Raw genomic sequence first — 12,500 nt, forward strand, 5'->3', positions numbered from 1 at the left:
AGAGGAAAAACACAGTACGACCAGCTGGCTGGTTAGCTAGTTGGCTATCTGCTGTCTGGCCGTTTAAGTGCCCTGCCTTAGGGGTGACTGGAGGACCTAACTCCATGCCTGTCTGTCTGTATGACGATCCATCTGTCTGTCTCTCTGGATGTCTGTCTGCCTTAGGCTGTACTGAAACATCTACCTGCATGTCTGATGACCTTCTTCTGTATTTGGCAGGCTGGTGTCTTGGCCAACTGAGTGGTTCTCTGTGTTTATGTCTACCATTCTCTCTCTGTCTGCTTGCATGTCTGTTTTTCCTATCTTACTTACAAGTTAGTTGGCTACGTTTCTGTCTGTGTGGCAATCTAATAACTGCCCTTCTGGACACCAGCTGTGTGACTGCAACAGAAGCACAAATGGGAACAGGGAGGGAACTGTAGAGCATATTAACCCTTAATAGCAAGTATCAGTAGAATATGTGTATTAGTGAGAGAGAGAGAGAGAGAGAGAGAGAGAGAGAGAGAGAGAGAGAGAGAGAGAGAGAGAGAGAGAGAGAGAGAGAGAGAGAGAGAGAGAGAGAGAGAGAGTACAAGAAAGACATGGGTCAGAATATCCTGTTGTAAGTGGAGATAGAGGGACACAAGGGACATGACAGATCGAAAGAGGGATTAGTGAAAGATTGATATGAACTAGAGGATGTTAGTCAGCAGGGTTTCACTTCCTTCTTCCTCGCAGCATCATCATCATTGTCATCATCATCAGTCAATGTCCAATTTCAATACCTATTTGCTCTGATCTGATAATGAAAACAGTATGATAAGAGGTTAATGTTGGGGTTAGTTTTAGAGTTAGGTTTAGGGATTTTGAGGGTAGGGTTATAGTTCTGGTTAGGTTGAGGTTTTGGTTGTGGTTAGGTTTAGGGGTAGGCTGGGCCAGCAGGTTAAAGGAGTACTTCACCCAAAAAAAAACTTTTTTTCCTATCAATTAAACACCCAATGAGGCCTTGAATTCATGGAGATTTTTTTGTCGCATTCCTAAGCCAATGATTTGATGACCGGCGGAGTCTCCGGACATCAAATTAGGAAGGTCATCAAATTATTGGCTCAGGAATGCCAATAATTTTATGACCGGCGGAGTCTCCGGTCATCATATTAGTCTCCTAATGAGTCTCCTACTGACCCGGTCATCAAATTGTTGGCTCAGGAATGCAACAAAAAACAAAAAAAATCAAGGCTTCATGGGGTGTGTAATTGATAGAAAATAAGTATTTTTTTTGGGTGAACTACTCCTTTAACCACTTAAACCCCAGCATCCGTATCGTGGGGAAAGCTTTCGCTGAAAATAGCAAAACGACGCATTGTGAGTTTGTCGATCGGCTATTTTCAGCAAAAGCTTCCACCACAATAACAGAAAACAGAAAATACACTAGCATAGAGCCCTGAGGGACTCCGCTCAACCATATGGGTTAAGGGTAGGGTTACGAGTGTGTCTAACCTTGCGTGGGTTCTGTGTGATGTCCTCCAGGCTGGTAGACAGCAGGTTGTCCTTCATGGCCACGTACAGACGCCTACTGTCCTCATCAAGCAAGATGGAGTGCAGGTCCCCGGCCACTAGGGGCAGTGTCAGCAGACGGCCATTCTGGATCAACTCTGAGCAAAAGAAGAGAAGTGGAAAATAATGATTATTATGGTAAATATCTACGATACAAAGCTCACGTTGTGTGTCTGTGGCGGGCGGGCATGCTCAAATATTATACCCCAAACTGTTATGCACAGCACGGATGCAGCGCATGTGCAGATACGCCATTCGGTTAAAGTCCACGTCTGATCTACAGCATGATGCACGCTCATGCGTGCATGCACACCGGACACAGAGAGACAGGTGCAGTTTGACATGACACAATGCATCAGACAGTGTAAGTATTATTATTGTAGTGTTCCTCCTGGCGGAGATATGCACTCCACTGAGCGCCCCTTTCTAGTGCAGTGGTTCCCAAACAGTAGGTCACTCAGGACACGATTTTGGGTCCCCAAAAAAATCTAATAATTCAAACATTTTTTCAGAAAAAAAATTATCAAAAAAATAATCAAAGGAATTCCATGAATTAAAAAACTATGAATAACTTTGTAAAAGGTTGTGGAAATAGCGATGTGAGCTTTTAGATCTGCTATTTTCACTAGTTTGGGTCCCGGGGAGACTTTTTCAAGCTAAAAAGAAAGTATTCAAAGAACACATTTCAATCAGTACAATTTAAGACAATTTAAAACTTGCACACTATAACTATTGTACACTAGCTGAATATTTATTTAGATAACGTTTCTGTCAAAGAGCTTCTTCAGAGTCACTACACTTAATTAAACCATTGTTATCGAAGCTGGCTAATTAAAATGTATCGTAATATTATGATTGATAATGATCATTTCATTTGCAAAATGTCATAGTTTTCTGTCATTTAAGCTGTAATTCACTCAGAGCATAGATGAGTTTGTCTATCAGTTAATTGTCAGACTCTTATCATCCAGAACACTCACGTCAAACAATGAGGCTGTCAGGCAACAAAAAGTATCTGTTGTAGACATGCCACAGCACACACACACACACCCACCCACCCACCCACCCACACACCCCCCCACACACACACACACACACACACACACACACACACACATACACACACACACACACACACACACACACACAAACACACGCCGCACGCACATCGCACGCACACATACACAGAGTACACGCTACGACATCTCCAGACAGATGGTATGATTATGGGCGAATATGCCACAGATAGCACGTGGATAGATAAAATGTATTTTCAAATGATTACACTGTTGCACAATGTAAACTATGAGAGCTATGGTGCGGGAGATAGATACCGATAGCTGGGAGAGAGGAGAGAAAATCTGACTGTTCACCATTGTATAACCTACTGAATAAAACAATTAAAAATATATATTAAAACATTCCTTTAGATTTAGGTGATTTTACACCATGATGTGGTTGGTTTAGACACCTATTTTAAAAACACATTTCCTTTTTGATAGGTTACTGCTTGTGAGGTGACCAGGTAGTAGATACGTTAGTATCAGCTAGTTAGATGTCTTTCATTCACCTCTTGTGGAGTCTACAGTACGTAGCATGTTTCTACAAGTTGCTTCAGGGGTAGGCAAACTTTGGCACGGGTGCCAACATTGGCACAGGGGAGGGTAATCACTGGCACACTGGCATGAGTGTGAGTTTTTATTTAAAATAAAAACAATTTAAACTAGATAAAGTGCTCCTCGGAGCACAGGTCTCCGCCAGGTCAGATACGTTATTGTGGCCTCCTGGTGGCGCTATAATAGGCCAATGTGAAAAGGGTGCCATTTATTCTTAGGTCGTTCACGGCAATCGGACACTGCATTCATGATTTGAAGCATTTTGTTCCAAAAATGTGTTTTGCTAAATTAGACCTGCTGGTGGCGCTATAACAGGCCAATGTGAAAAGGGTGGCATTTCTTCCTCGGCCTAGTGGGAATGTGCGTGTGAAATTTCATGGAAATCGCACGCTGCGTTCATGGTTTGAGGCAGTTTGTTCAAAACGGACCAATCCTGCAAACTTTGGATGGCAACCTTAACCAATAAGGATGGAATATGGGAAATCGGACAGAGCAGGGTTGATCACATGACTATAGAGATACTGTGTACCGATTTGCATGACGTTTGGTTAAAAACTGTAGGAATAATGTGAAAAAAATGGGTTTTGCACAAATCGGCCTCCTGGTGGCGCTATAACAGGCCCATGTGAAAAATTTGAGGCAGAGGTTCTGAATTGGCATCCAGGGAGTGTGTGTGCACAGTTTCGCAGCGACTGGGCCAACGGTGCCGGAGATTTGGTGGTAACACACGGACACACGGACGGACACACGGACGGACGGACACACGGACGGACACACGGACGGAGGGTAAAACATACTCTCTCGCCATGCCTTACGGCCTGGCGGAGACAATTAAATTAAGTCCTCTCACATCTGTATGCAAATAACATCCTGCACATAATTCGACATTCATTCAAACTCTGAACTCTGACTGCGGAGGGAGTGTGGCAAATAGATGGGGTTATTGCTCTGAGTCTATCATTATAATGTAAGAAAATATTTCAAGAAAAAAAGGTTGTTATATTTATGGGCAATCAAAATCTGTTGGAAATACATTATTTTGATGTGGTGTCATAATTAAACGTAATGTTGATACGGCACGCAGATCTTTGTTAATTTAAAGCAACGTTACTAAGGACACCCCTTATTAAACCAGTTTCTAATTGAGGTATGTATTAGGAGACACTGTACAACTGTACGACATACTGTAGGTGAGAAAATGGAAAATGGAAAAGATATATGTAAAAGTCAACAATGCGTTTCTAAAAGCGCCAATAAATAATGGCAATAAGCCAAACGTAAAATAATACCAGCTGTTAAGCCCTGAGTCTTGACTGATGTTGTACACAAACTTTGCCTCTAGAACCACCAGCGCTACGCTGTCTGACAGGAGCGTGGCAACTTCTGCAAACTGCAGCAGATGTGCCGTCTTTGAGCTTATTATACTATAGGACACACCAGTACACACCACATAACATCAATATGAGCTACTTTAAAAACGATACAGTATATGTGCTCCATTATATAAACAGTATATATTAGCTTAGCTACCATATGTGTTTGATAGAAGATGTAAGAGAAATGTGGTTGTGAGAGGAATAGGAACAAGATGGGGGCATACACTGATGGATGGACTGGACTGAAAAGGGACAAAAAGTCAGAATGAGAGAGCGGCAGAGAAAGTAAAAGTAAGACAGAAAGAGAGGGAAAAGGAGGAGAAAGGAAGGCATATGGGAAATAGAGAAAGAGAGGGAAAGAAGAAAGAAAAAATGAGACGAAGTAGCAGAGATATATTGTGCAAGAAAGTGTGAGGCACACAACGAGAGAGAGAGATGAAAAGATAAAAGATATATAGAGAGAGACGTGAGGGAGAGACAGACAGATGGACACAGTGGGATAGAGAAGTGAAATGCTGAGATGTGGGCAGAGATTGATCCGAGTGACTGACAGAGAAATGAGACGCGACCGCAGGGAGAGAAACCATGACATGATGGCAGCACTGGATATGACAGAGGATAGACGGATGAATAGAAAGGTGTCAGACTGGATGAAGGAAAGATCGATGGATGTACAGAACAGAGATAAAGGGAGAGATGAGTGAGGGTTGAGGGACCATCAAAAGGTCCCTAATGGGATGAAGAAAAAATTGTGCGATGGATTGGGCAGAGAGGAACACGGTGGAAAGGATGGAACGGATAGAGAGAATGAAAGGACTGCAGTGAAGATTCACATGCATTGACGGACCATGAAGAACCATTTGATGGATGATGATGAAGATGATTAGGAGAGAAAGAGGGAAAAAATCTAAAACAGAGTAGAATTTGTGGGTAGAATGAACATTTGACGGTTGATGTTTATGATGATGAGAAAAAAGTATGGTTGGATGGAAGAGAAGGAGAGAGAGTGAAAAGGAGGGATGAGGAAGCAATGTATTTTAAGGGCTAATTCTCACAAAGAGAAAGAGAAGTAATGTACAGAATAGGAAAGGGCACATGACAGAGATGAGAAGAGAAGAGAAGAGAAGAGAAGAGAAGAGAAGAGAAGAGGAGAGGAGAGGAGAGGAGAGGAGAGGAGAGGAGAGGAGAGGAGAGGAGAGGAGAGGAGAGGAGAGGAGAGGAGAGGAGAGGAGAGGAGAGGAGAGGAGAGGAGAGGAGAGGAGAGGAGAGAAGAGAAGAGAAGAGAAGAGGAGAGGAGAGGAGAGGAGAGGAGAGGAGAGGAGAGGAGAGGAGAGGAGAGGAGAGGAGAGGAGAGGAGAGGAGAGGAGAGGAGAGAAGAGAAGAGAAGAGAAGAGAAGAGAAGAGAAGAGAAGAGAAGAGAAGAGAAGAGAAGAGAAGAGACTTGGGAGAAACCACAGCACAATGACATACAGGCTAAAACAGGAGAGATGGATGAGCCAGAGGAGAGAGGAAAAAAGAGGAGAGGGTAAAGAGAGGAAGACATGAGTCAGTGGAAATGGAAATTCTAATGTGAAACAGAGAAAAAAGAAACTACCACAGAGACAGAAAGTTCTGTATATACTGTACAGCACTCTATGCTGCAAAGCAGGATCCTATTAAAACCAACCCCAGTAGGACCTTTAGAATAGAAAATACAACTGAAATAGAATAGAATAGTCCTCTGTCCTGTATATATCTTTCATTAGTACAGTGGTAAGAGTATATACAATATATAATATCCTCCTCCACCCTGCATCATATATAGTAGTACATAGTATTTAAGTACTTTTCAAGCAATTCCTCTTTTGTACTTTTCAAGCAATTCCTCTTTTGGGGTCAAGCAGTAGTGCAGCACCAGTGCATTTAGAAATAGCCGGACTTCTAAATAGTTGCTTACATCAGTGCATATATGCTCCCAGAATAGCACGATTCAGCTCAATTTAATATAACAGGTCAAACTCAGCTAAATTGAACATGAAACATTCCTTAGCAATCAAAACACACCAACAGCATTCACAGCATGTGCTCCTGAAAGCTGTATGAGACCTGATGAGATCAGCATTATTATGAACAGGAACGTGGGTGATGATGATGTGAGGACCATGTGGTAGAGAAGTGAAAGACGCTTTGTGAAGATGACTATAAGACCAAAGGCAGATTTATACTTTCTATACTGCTGAAAATAGCCCATCTACTGTACGAGATAACAACACGTGATGTTGTAAATTGGCTATTTTCGGTATGCGTTACAGAGTATAAATTAAGCATAATATTACACACAGACAGTCAGACATGCAAAGATATATAAAGGTGCAGATAAATAAACTAACTATGAAATAAAACACACACACACAAATCACAAAATGGCACATAAAACACACATACGCAAGCATGACCAGTGAGTGAGTCAGCAACATGCTTCATATTTAGACCTCTCTCTCACACACACACACACACACACACACACACACACACACACACACACACACACACACACACACACACACACACACACACACACACACACACACACACACACACACACACACACACACACACACACACACACACACACACACACACACTCTTCCCTGACTTACTGAATCCTGAAACATCAAACCGAGCCCACCACACCCTTACTCTTGGGGCAGTTGCCTTGGCAACGGCAACCATGCCAACAGAATTTGTCAAGCGGGTGTGGATAGGTAGGTGTTGTCTCTTGGCCTGGCTTCTTCACACGCACGCACGCACGCACGCGCACGCACACACACACACACACACACACACGCGTGGACAGCCAAATGCATAAGGCCAAGGGAAACATGTACAGACACGTGCACAGATAATGTATGTACACACTAATGCGGCGTGACAAACACCCTGATGCGTACAGGCAGAGAGACACACACTCATATCTTATATAGGTACAGGCGTGCGCGCACACACACACACACACACACACACACACACACACACACACACACACACACACACACGCACACACACACAGACAGATGAATGACTTGAGTCAACAAATCATTAACACCTCATCAAAACAGTGAAATGTCTGCTTTCAGCCTCAAAGACCATGAATGACATAATGAAGTCTGAATAACACTGACACAAATGCCGTACATACGTGCACGAACACACGCACGTACACAAACACACGCACACAAACGCACACGCACACACACACACACACACACTCACACACACACACACGAGTGTGTGCACGCACGCACGCACGCACGCACGCACATACACACATACACACATACACACACACGCTATTGTCTCAGCTGGTCATCAGTTTTCCAGGTATAATGTGTATATTATCAGTCAGACTTAAAGTAAAAGTTCACCGAGTTATGAGGGAGCTCATTCACACGTGAAATTTGTGCATGAGGCGATTTAGCCTCATGCACATTAGTAGTTTAAAATGCTTATTTTCTCCTTCTATGGTTATATTTCGGAAAGGTAAACATCTTTACGAGCCTATACGAGAGGCTTTGGATTACACTGAGAGCATTGTTTTGGAGTTTATAAACTGATTTTTTTTCATATAGTTTTGCTGTTGTTTATCTTGGCTTCCGTTTTACATCAATTCAACAAGTATTTTATTACGGGGCCAGAGCTCTGCTCTGGAACCGTATTGTTATTGGCAGTATTCTGTCACTTCTTCTTCTTCTGCCACTTTTCGCAGTTCTGGCTGAACCGTGCAGTCGCTTTTTACGAAACTCGGCCATATGGTAGATGGTCATGAAAAACGATCAAAAAATAATTCTCACACTCATTCGTCAAAGGGTGGCGCTATAGCACTCAATTGAAAATGCCAACTTTGAACAGGTACAACTCATGCCCTGTTTGACCTAGAGCCATGAAACTTGGATACACATATGCGTCTCCTCATGCTGAACAACTTTCACCCTCTGACTTTTGACCTCTGACCTTTAGATCTCCCACCATTTTGAATTATATGAAAAACAGTCATTGGCTCCTAACTTCTGCATTTTTTCACTTATGGAAAATCCGTTGGAAATTTTTGTAGGCAGAGGTCCAAAGTTCAAGTGTGAAACGTTTCGTGCAGATTGCTCAAAAATCCCAGGAGGAGATAGATTTTAACTATTACAGTTTTATGAACATTATTCATCTGTGCCTAAAACATACATGCAGACTCACATTTCTTTGAAACTTTGCAGAAATGTACAGGGTCATTCCAAATATCACTGAAACCAATCTTACTCCAATTGGCCAAAAGGGGGCGCTATAGCAATTTTTTGAAAAGGCAGACTTTAAACAGGCATAAGTCATGCCTCGTTTGGCCGAAAGTCGTGAAACTTGCTTACACATGTGCCTTGACTCATGAGGAACACACGTATCGATTTGTCCATTAAGCTCCGCCCTTAGATTTTCCGCAATTTTGAGCAGTTTGAAAAATACTTGTTTTTGCCAGTTCTGGCTTAACCGTGCATACGCTTTTTACGAAACTCGGCCATATGGTAGATGCTCATGAAAAACTACCAAGAAATAATTCTCACACTCATTCGTCGGTGGCGCTATAGGACTCAATTGAAAGTGCCAACTTTGAACAGGTACAACTCATGCCCTGTTTGACCTACAACCATGAAACTTCGATACACACATGCGTCTCTTCATGCCCGACAACTTTCGTGGTCTGACTTTTGACCTCTGACCTTTAGATCGCCCACCATTTTGAATTATATGAAAAACAGCCATTGGCTCATAACTTCTGCATTTTTTCACTTATGGAAAATCCGTTGGAAATTTTTGTAGGCAGAGGTCCAAAGTTCAAGTGTTAAACGTTTCGTGCAGATTGCTCAAAAATCCCAGGAGGAGATAGATTTTAACTATTACAGTTTTATGAAAATTATTCATCTGTGCCTAAAACATACATGCAGACTCACATTTCTTTGAAACTTTGCAGAAATGTACAGGGTCATTCCAAATATCACTGAAACCAATCTTACTCCAATTGGCCAAAAGGGGGCGCTATAGCAATTTTTTGAAAAGGCAGACTTTAAACAGGCATAAGTCGTTTGGCCGAAAGTCGTGAAACTTGCTTACACATGTGCCTTGACTCATGAGGAACACATCTATCGCTTTGACCAGTAAGCTCCGCCCGTAGATTGTCCGCAATTTTGAGCAGTTTGAAAAACACTTAAACCCAGGATTTTTCAGCTATTTGCGTGAAACTGTATCATCTGTGTAATCTCCTTTTTCATAGTTCCTTGTCTGTTGGTCCAATGGCGTCTCCCTTAACACTGGCATGACTGAGGTTTCATTATCCAACACACAGCCTGCAAAACGGTCATTTTGAACAAGAAATCAAGCTCTCCTATTCGTTACTGTCTCACCTCTGTGCTCCAGACTAGCTGACACCTTCTCACCCACACAGTGGGGGGTTCCATTGTCTTCTAAATATCCATTAACATCTCAATTGCACTCTGCGCAGTCAGTGAGCCCACATAATGTTGTTGTTGTAGGCAGGCACAAACATTATAAAATTAGGCTAACTTGTAATGGTAACTGCAGATTCTGTATGTAAAATCTTTATTTAAAAAAAAGCGTATAAAACAGCGCGATCTGTAGCGTCACACATTAAACTCTTCAGTGAAACATGGAGCCTATATGAACCACTGAAGCCACTGTCTAATTACGTGACTCCAGGGTTAGGGTTAGATTACGTGATCTCCATTGTGCAAAAGACATGGATATCTCTTGACAAACCAATATTATATTATATAATATTCACATTATTGTCTGAGCGTAAAGCTCTCATTCTATCAGCTGTTCACGCTGATGAGAAAGCGTCTCCTCTCCTGTCCCTCTCATCTCCTTGTCAGCATAACAAGTGAACACATCGCTATATGTTCCACAAATGTGCTCATTCCTGCGCTAAATATCTGATCTAAAAACATAAAACAATCGCTGCCTGACGAGCCATCTGCTTGTAGATCACATCTGTTGGCACAGCATTTTAAAACAGCGCGATCCAGTAGCAAACACTCTGTACACTGCAGTGAAAGGGTTGCCAAATTTTGCGAGAAAAATAAGCAGTCAGGTCTATGAAAATGTTACTGCATGCATTGTGCCCTAAGAAAACAGTGAGGCATGAAACCATTGCATTGTAAATGGGGTTTATATCCGAGGCAAATTTGCAACCCCAGTCCCTGGTTAGACCTTTCTATATAAATATTTACCTAATAAAAATTATCTACAAAAGGACATGCATGAAGCTCTAATCTAAACAAGTATGAAAAGATATTTATATCTGCAAAGTAACTAGTAGCCTAACTAAAGTTTTCAAATAATTGTAGTGGAGTAAAAGTGCAAGATTTGCCTCTGAGTTGTAGTGGAGTAGAAAAGTATTACCATTATAATGTAATTATATATATCATTATAATAATAATAATAATAATAATAGAAAGACGCCCAAAGTCGCTTATAATAAGCAGACATGGCAACATAGAATAGTTGCGCAGCAGCGAGTCTGCTGTCTACGGGCCGCTCTGTGGGGGGTCTCGAGGTGTAAAGTGCTCTAGGGAGGGGGAGAGAGGGGGAGAGCGATCAATTTAGCCGAAATAAAACGGCTGGGATGGGATACATGGTATGTATTTCATATTTATAATGAGTTAAAAAAAAAAAAAAAAAAACGGAGATGGTTTGAAACATATATTTAGGAAAAGTCATGAAAGGGGAACTTTCTCAGAGCTTCCTGAGAGAAGTTAAGCCACTTTCAATTCTCAAAATCGGTCCCATTGATTGCTTAGTCACGGAAGTGTTAAATGAGTGCCTCACAATCTCAAGGTCGCCAGTTCAAGCCTCACTTGATGCAGACTTAATTTAAGTTGAATTGCAAACAACATGACTGTACCAATGAATACATGTGCAAATGGTAAAGATAACCTGAAATGCTTATTTGAGAGTACGATTTCTCAATGTATGACATACTTCATTCTGAAAATAGCCGATCTACAATCTCAAAACTTTTCAGATAGCAACGTGTTTCTGAGCTTGTAGATCGGCTGCTTTCACTGTTTTCGGTAGAGAGGAGACATACAATTTCTCTATTGGTAAATGGTTTGTGAACGAGTGATCTTAGTGTTGGCTTGGTTCATGACAGAAGGCAAGAGTTTATGATCTTCAACAGACAACATCAGCCTGGACAAAGCTATAGCACTATAGGTAGTGTTGCAGCCTATTAGCTTATCATGGGGCGGCCATAGCTGGGTGGTTAGTGAGCACGCCTAGGGAACCAGAGGCCCTGGTTGCCCCAAGTTCGATTCCAGGCCATCCCAGCATATGCGTCGATGAAATGAAATTTGTCCCTGAGCAAGACTCTTAACCCCTAATTGCTCACAGGTTCTCATTGGAAACAAGACCACAAGGACTTTCATGAACGACCTGTTAAAAGGAATTATCCTTATCCTAGTCCGAAGGTTGAGAGTTCGATTCCTGTTAATGGCAATAGGTTGAGATGTCCAATCTATCCATTCTGTTTCCATCTCTCTCTCTCTCATCAATCTATTCCGTTTCCATGTCTCTCTTCAATCTATTCCATTTCCATGGCTCTCTCTCTCTCTCTCTCTCTCTCTCTCTCTCTCTCTCTCTCTCTCTCTCTCTCTCTCTCTCTCTCTCTCTCTCTCTCTCTCTCTCTCTCTCTCTCTCTCTCTCTCTCTCTCTCTCTCCAGTTTCCATGTCTGTCTGTCTCTCTCTCACTGGCCCCGTATTATCGCTGCTTGCAGCTATATTTATTTTTGGGATTCTTCATTCACCATAAACAGAATGTGATACAAACAAAAATCCTTCTTGTATTCAAGACATCACAGGGTGAGTAAACAATAGAAATAAAGTCATTATTATTACTCCTCTAAATTAAAGAGTCTGCCAACAGTGAAAACGTATTCATTTT

General features: G+C 41.9%; 1 protein-coding gene across 3 annotated transcripts in view; it reads right to left on the minus strand.

Annotated features, from left to right (window-relative positions):
- Positions 1-12,500, minus strand: part of sema3h (sema domain, immunoglobulin domain (Ig), short basic domain, secreted, (semaphorin) 3H) — a 128,534-nt gene that overhangs the window by 102,939 nt on the left and 13,095 nt on the right. For all 3 annotated transcript variants that reach the window (XR_014601568.1, XM_084068125.1, XM_084068124.1), the window contains one exon: positions 1,477-1,631. Coding sequence is in view for 2 of the 3 variants with exons in the window: in XM_084068125.1 (XP_083924251.1) it covers positions 1,477-1,631 (155 nt within the window). In the remaining variant the exon portion in view is untranslated. The remainder of the gene's footprint in view (positions 1-1,476; positions 1,632-12,500) is intronic.

Source organism: Gymnoscopelus microlampas (assembly GCF_963454915.1).
Source record: "Gymnoscopelus microlampas genome assembly, chromosome: 10".
In the NCBI taxonomy this organism is placed as follows: Eukaryota; Metazoa; Chordata; class Actinopteri; order Myctophiformes; family Myctophidae; genus Gymnoscopelus; species Gymnoscopelus microlampas.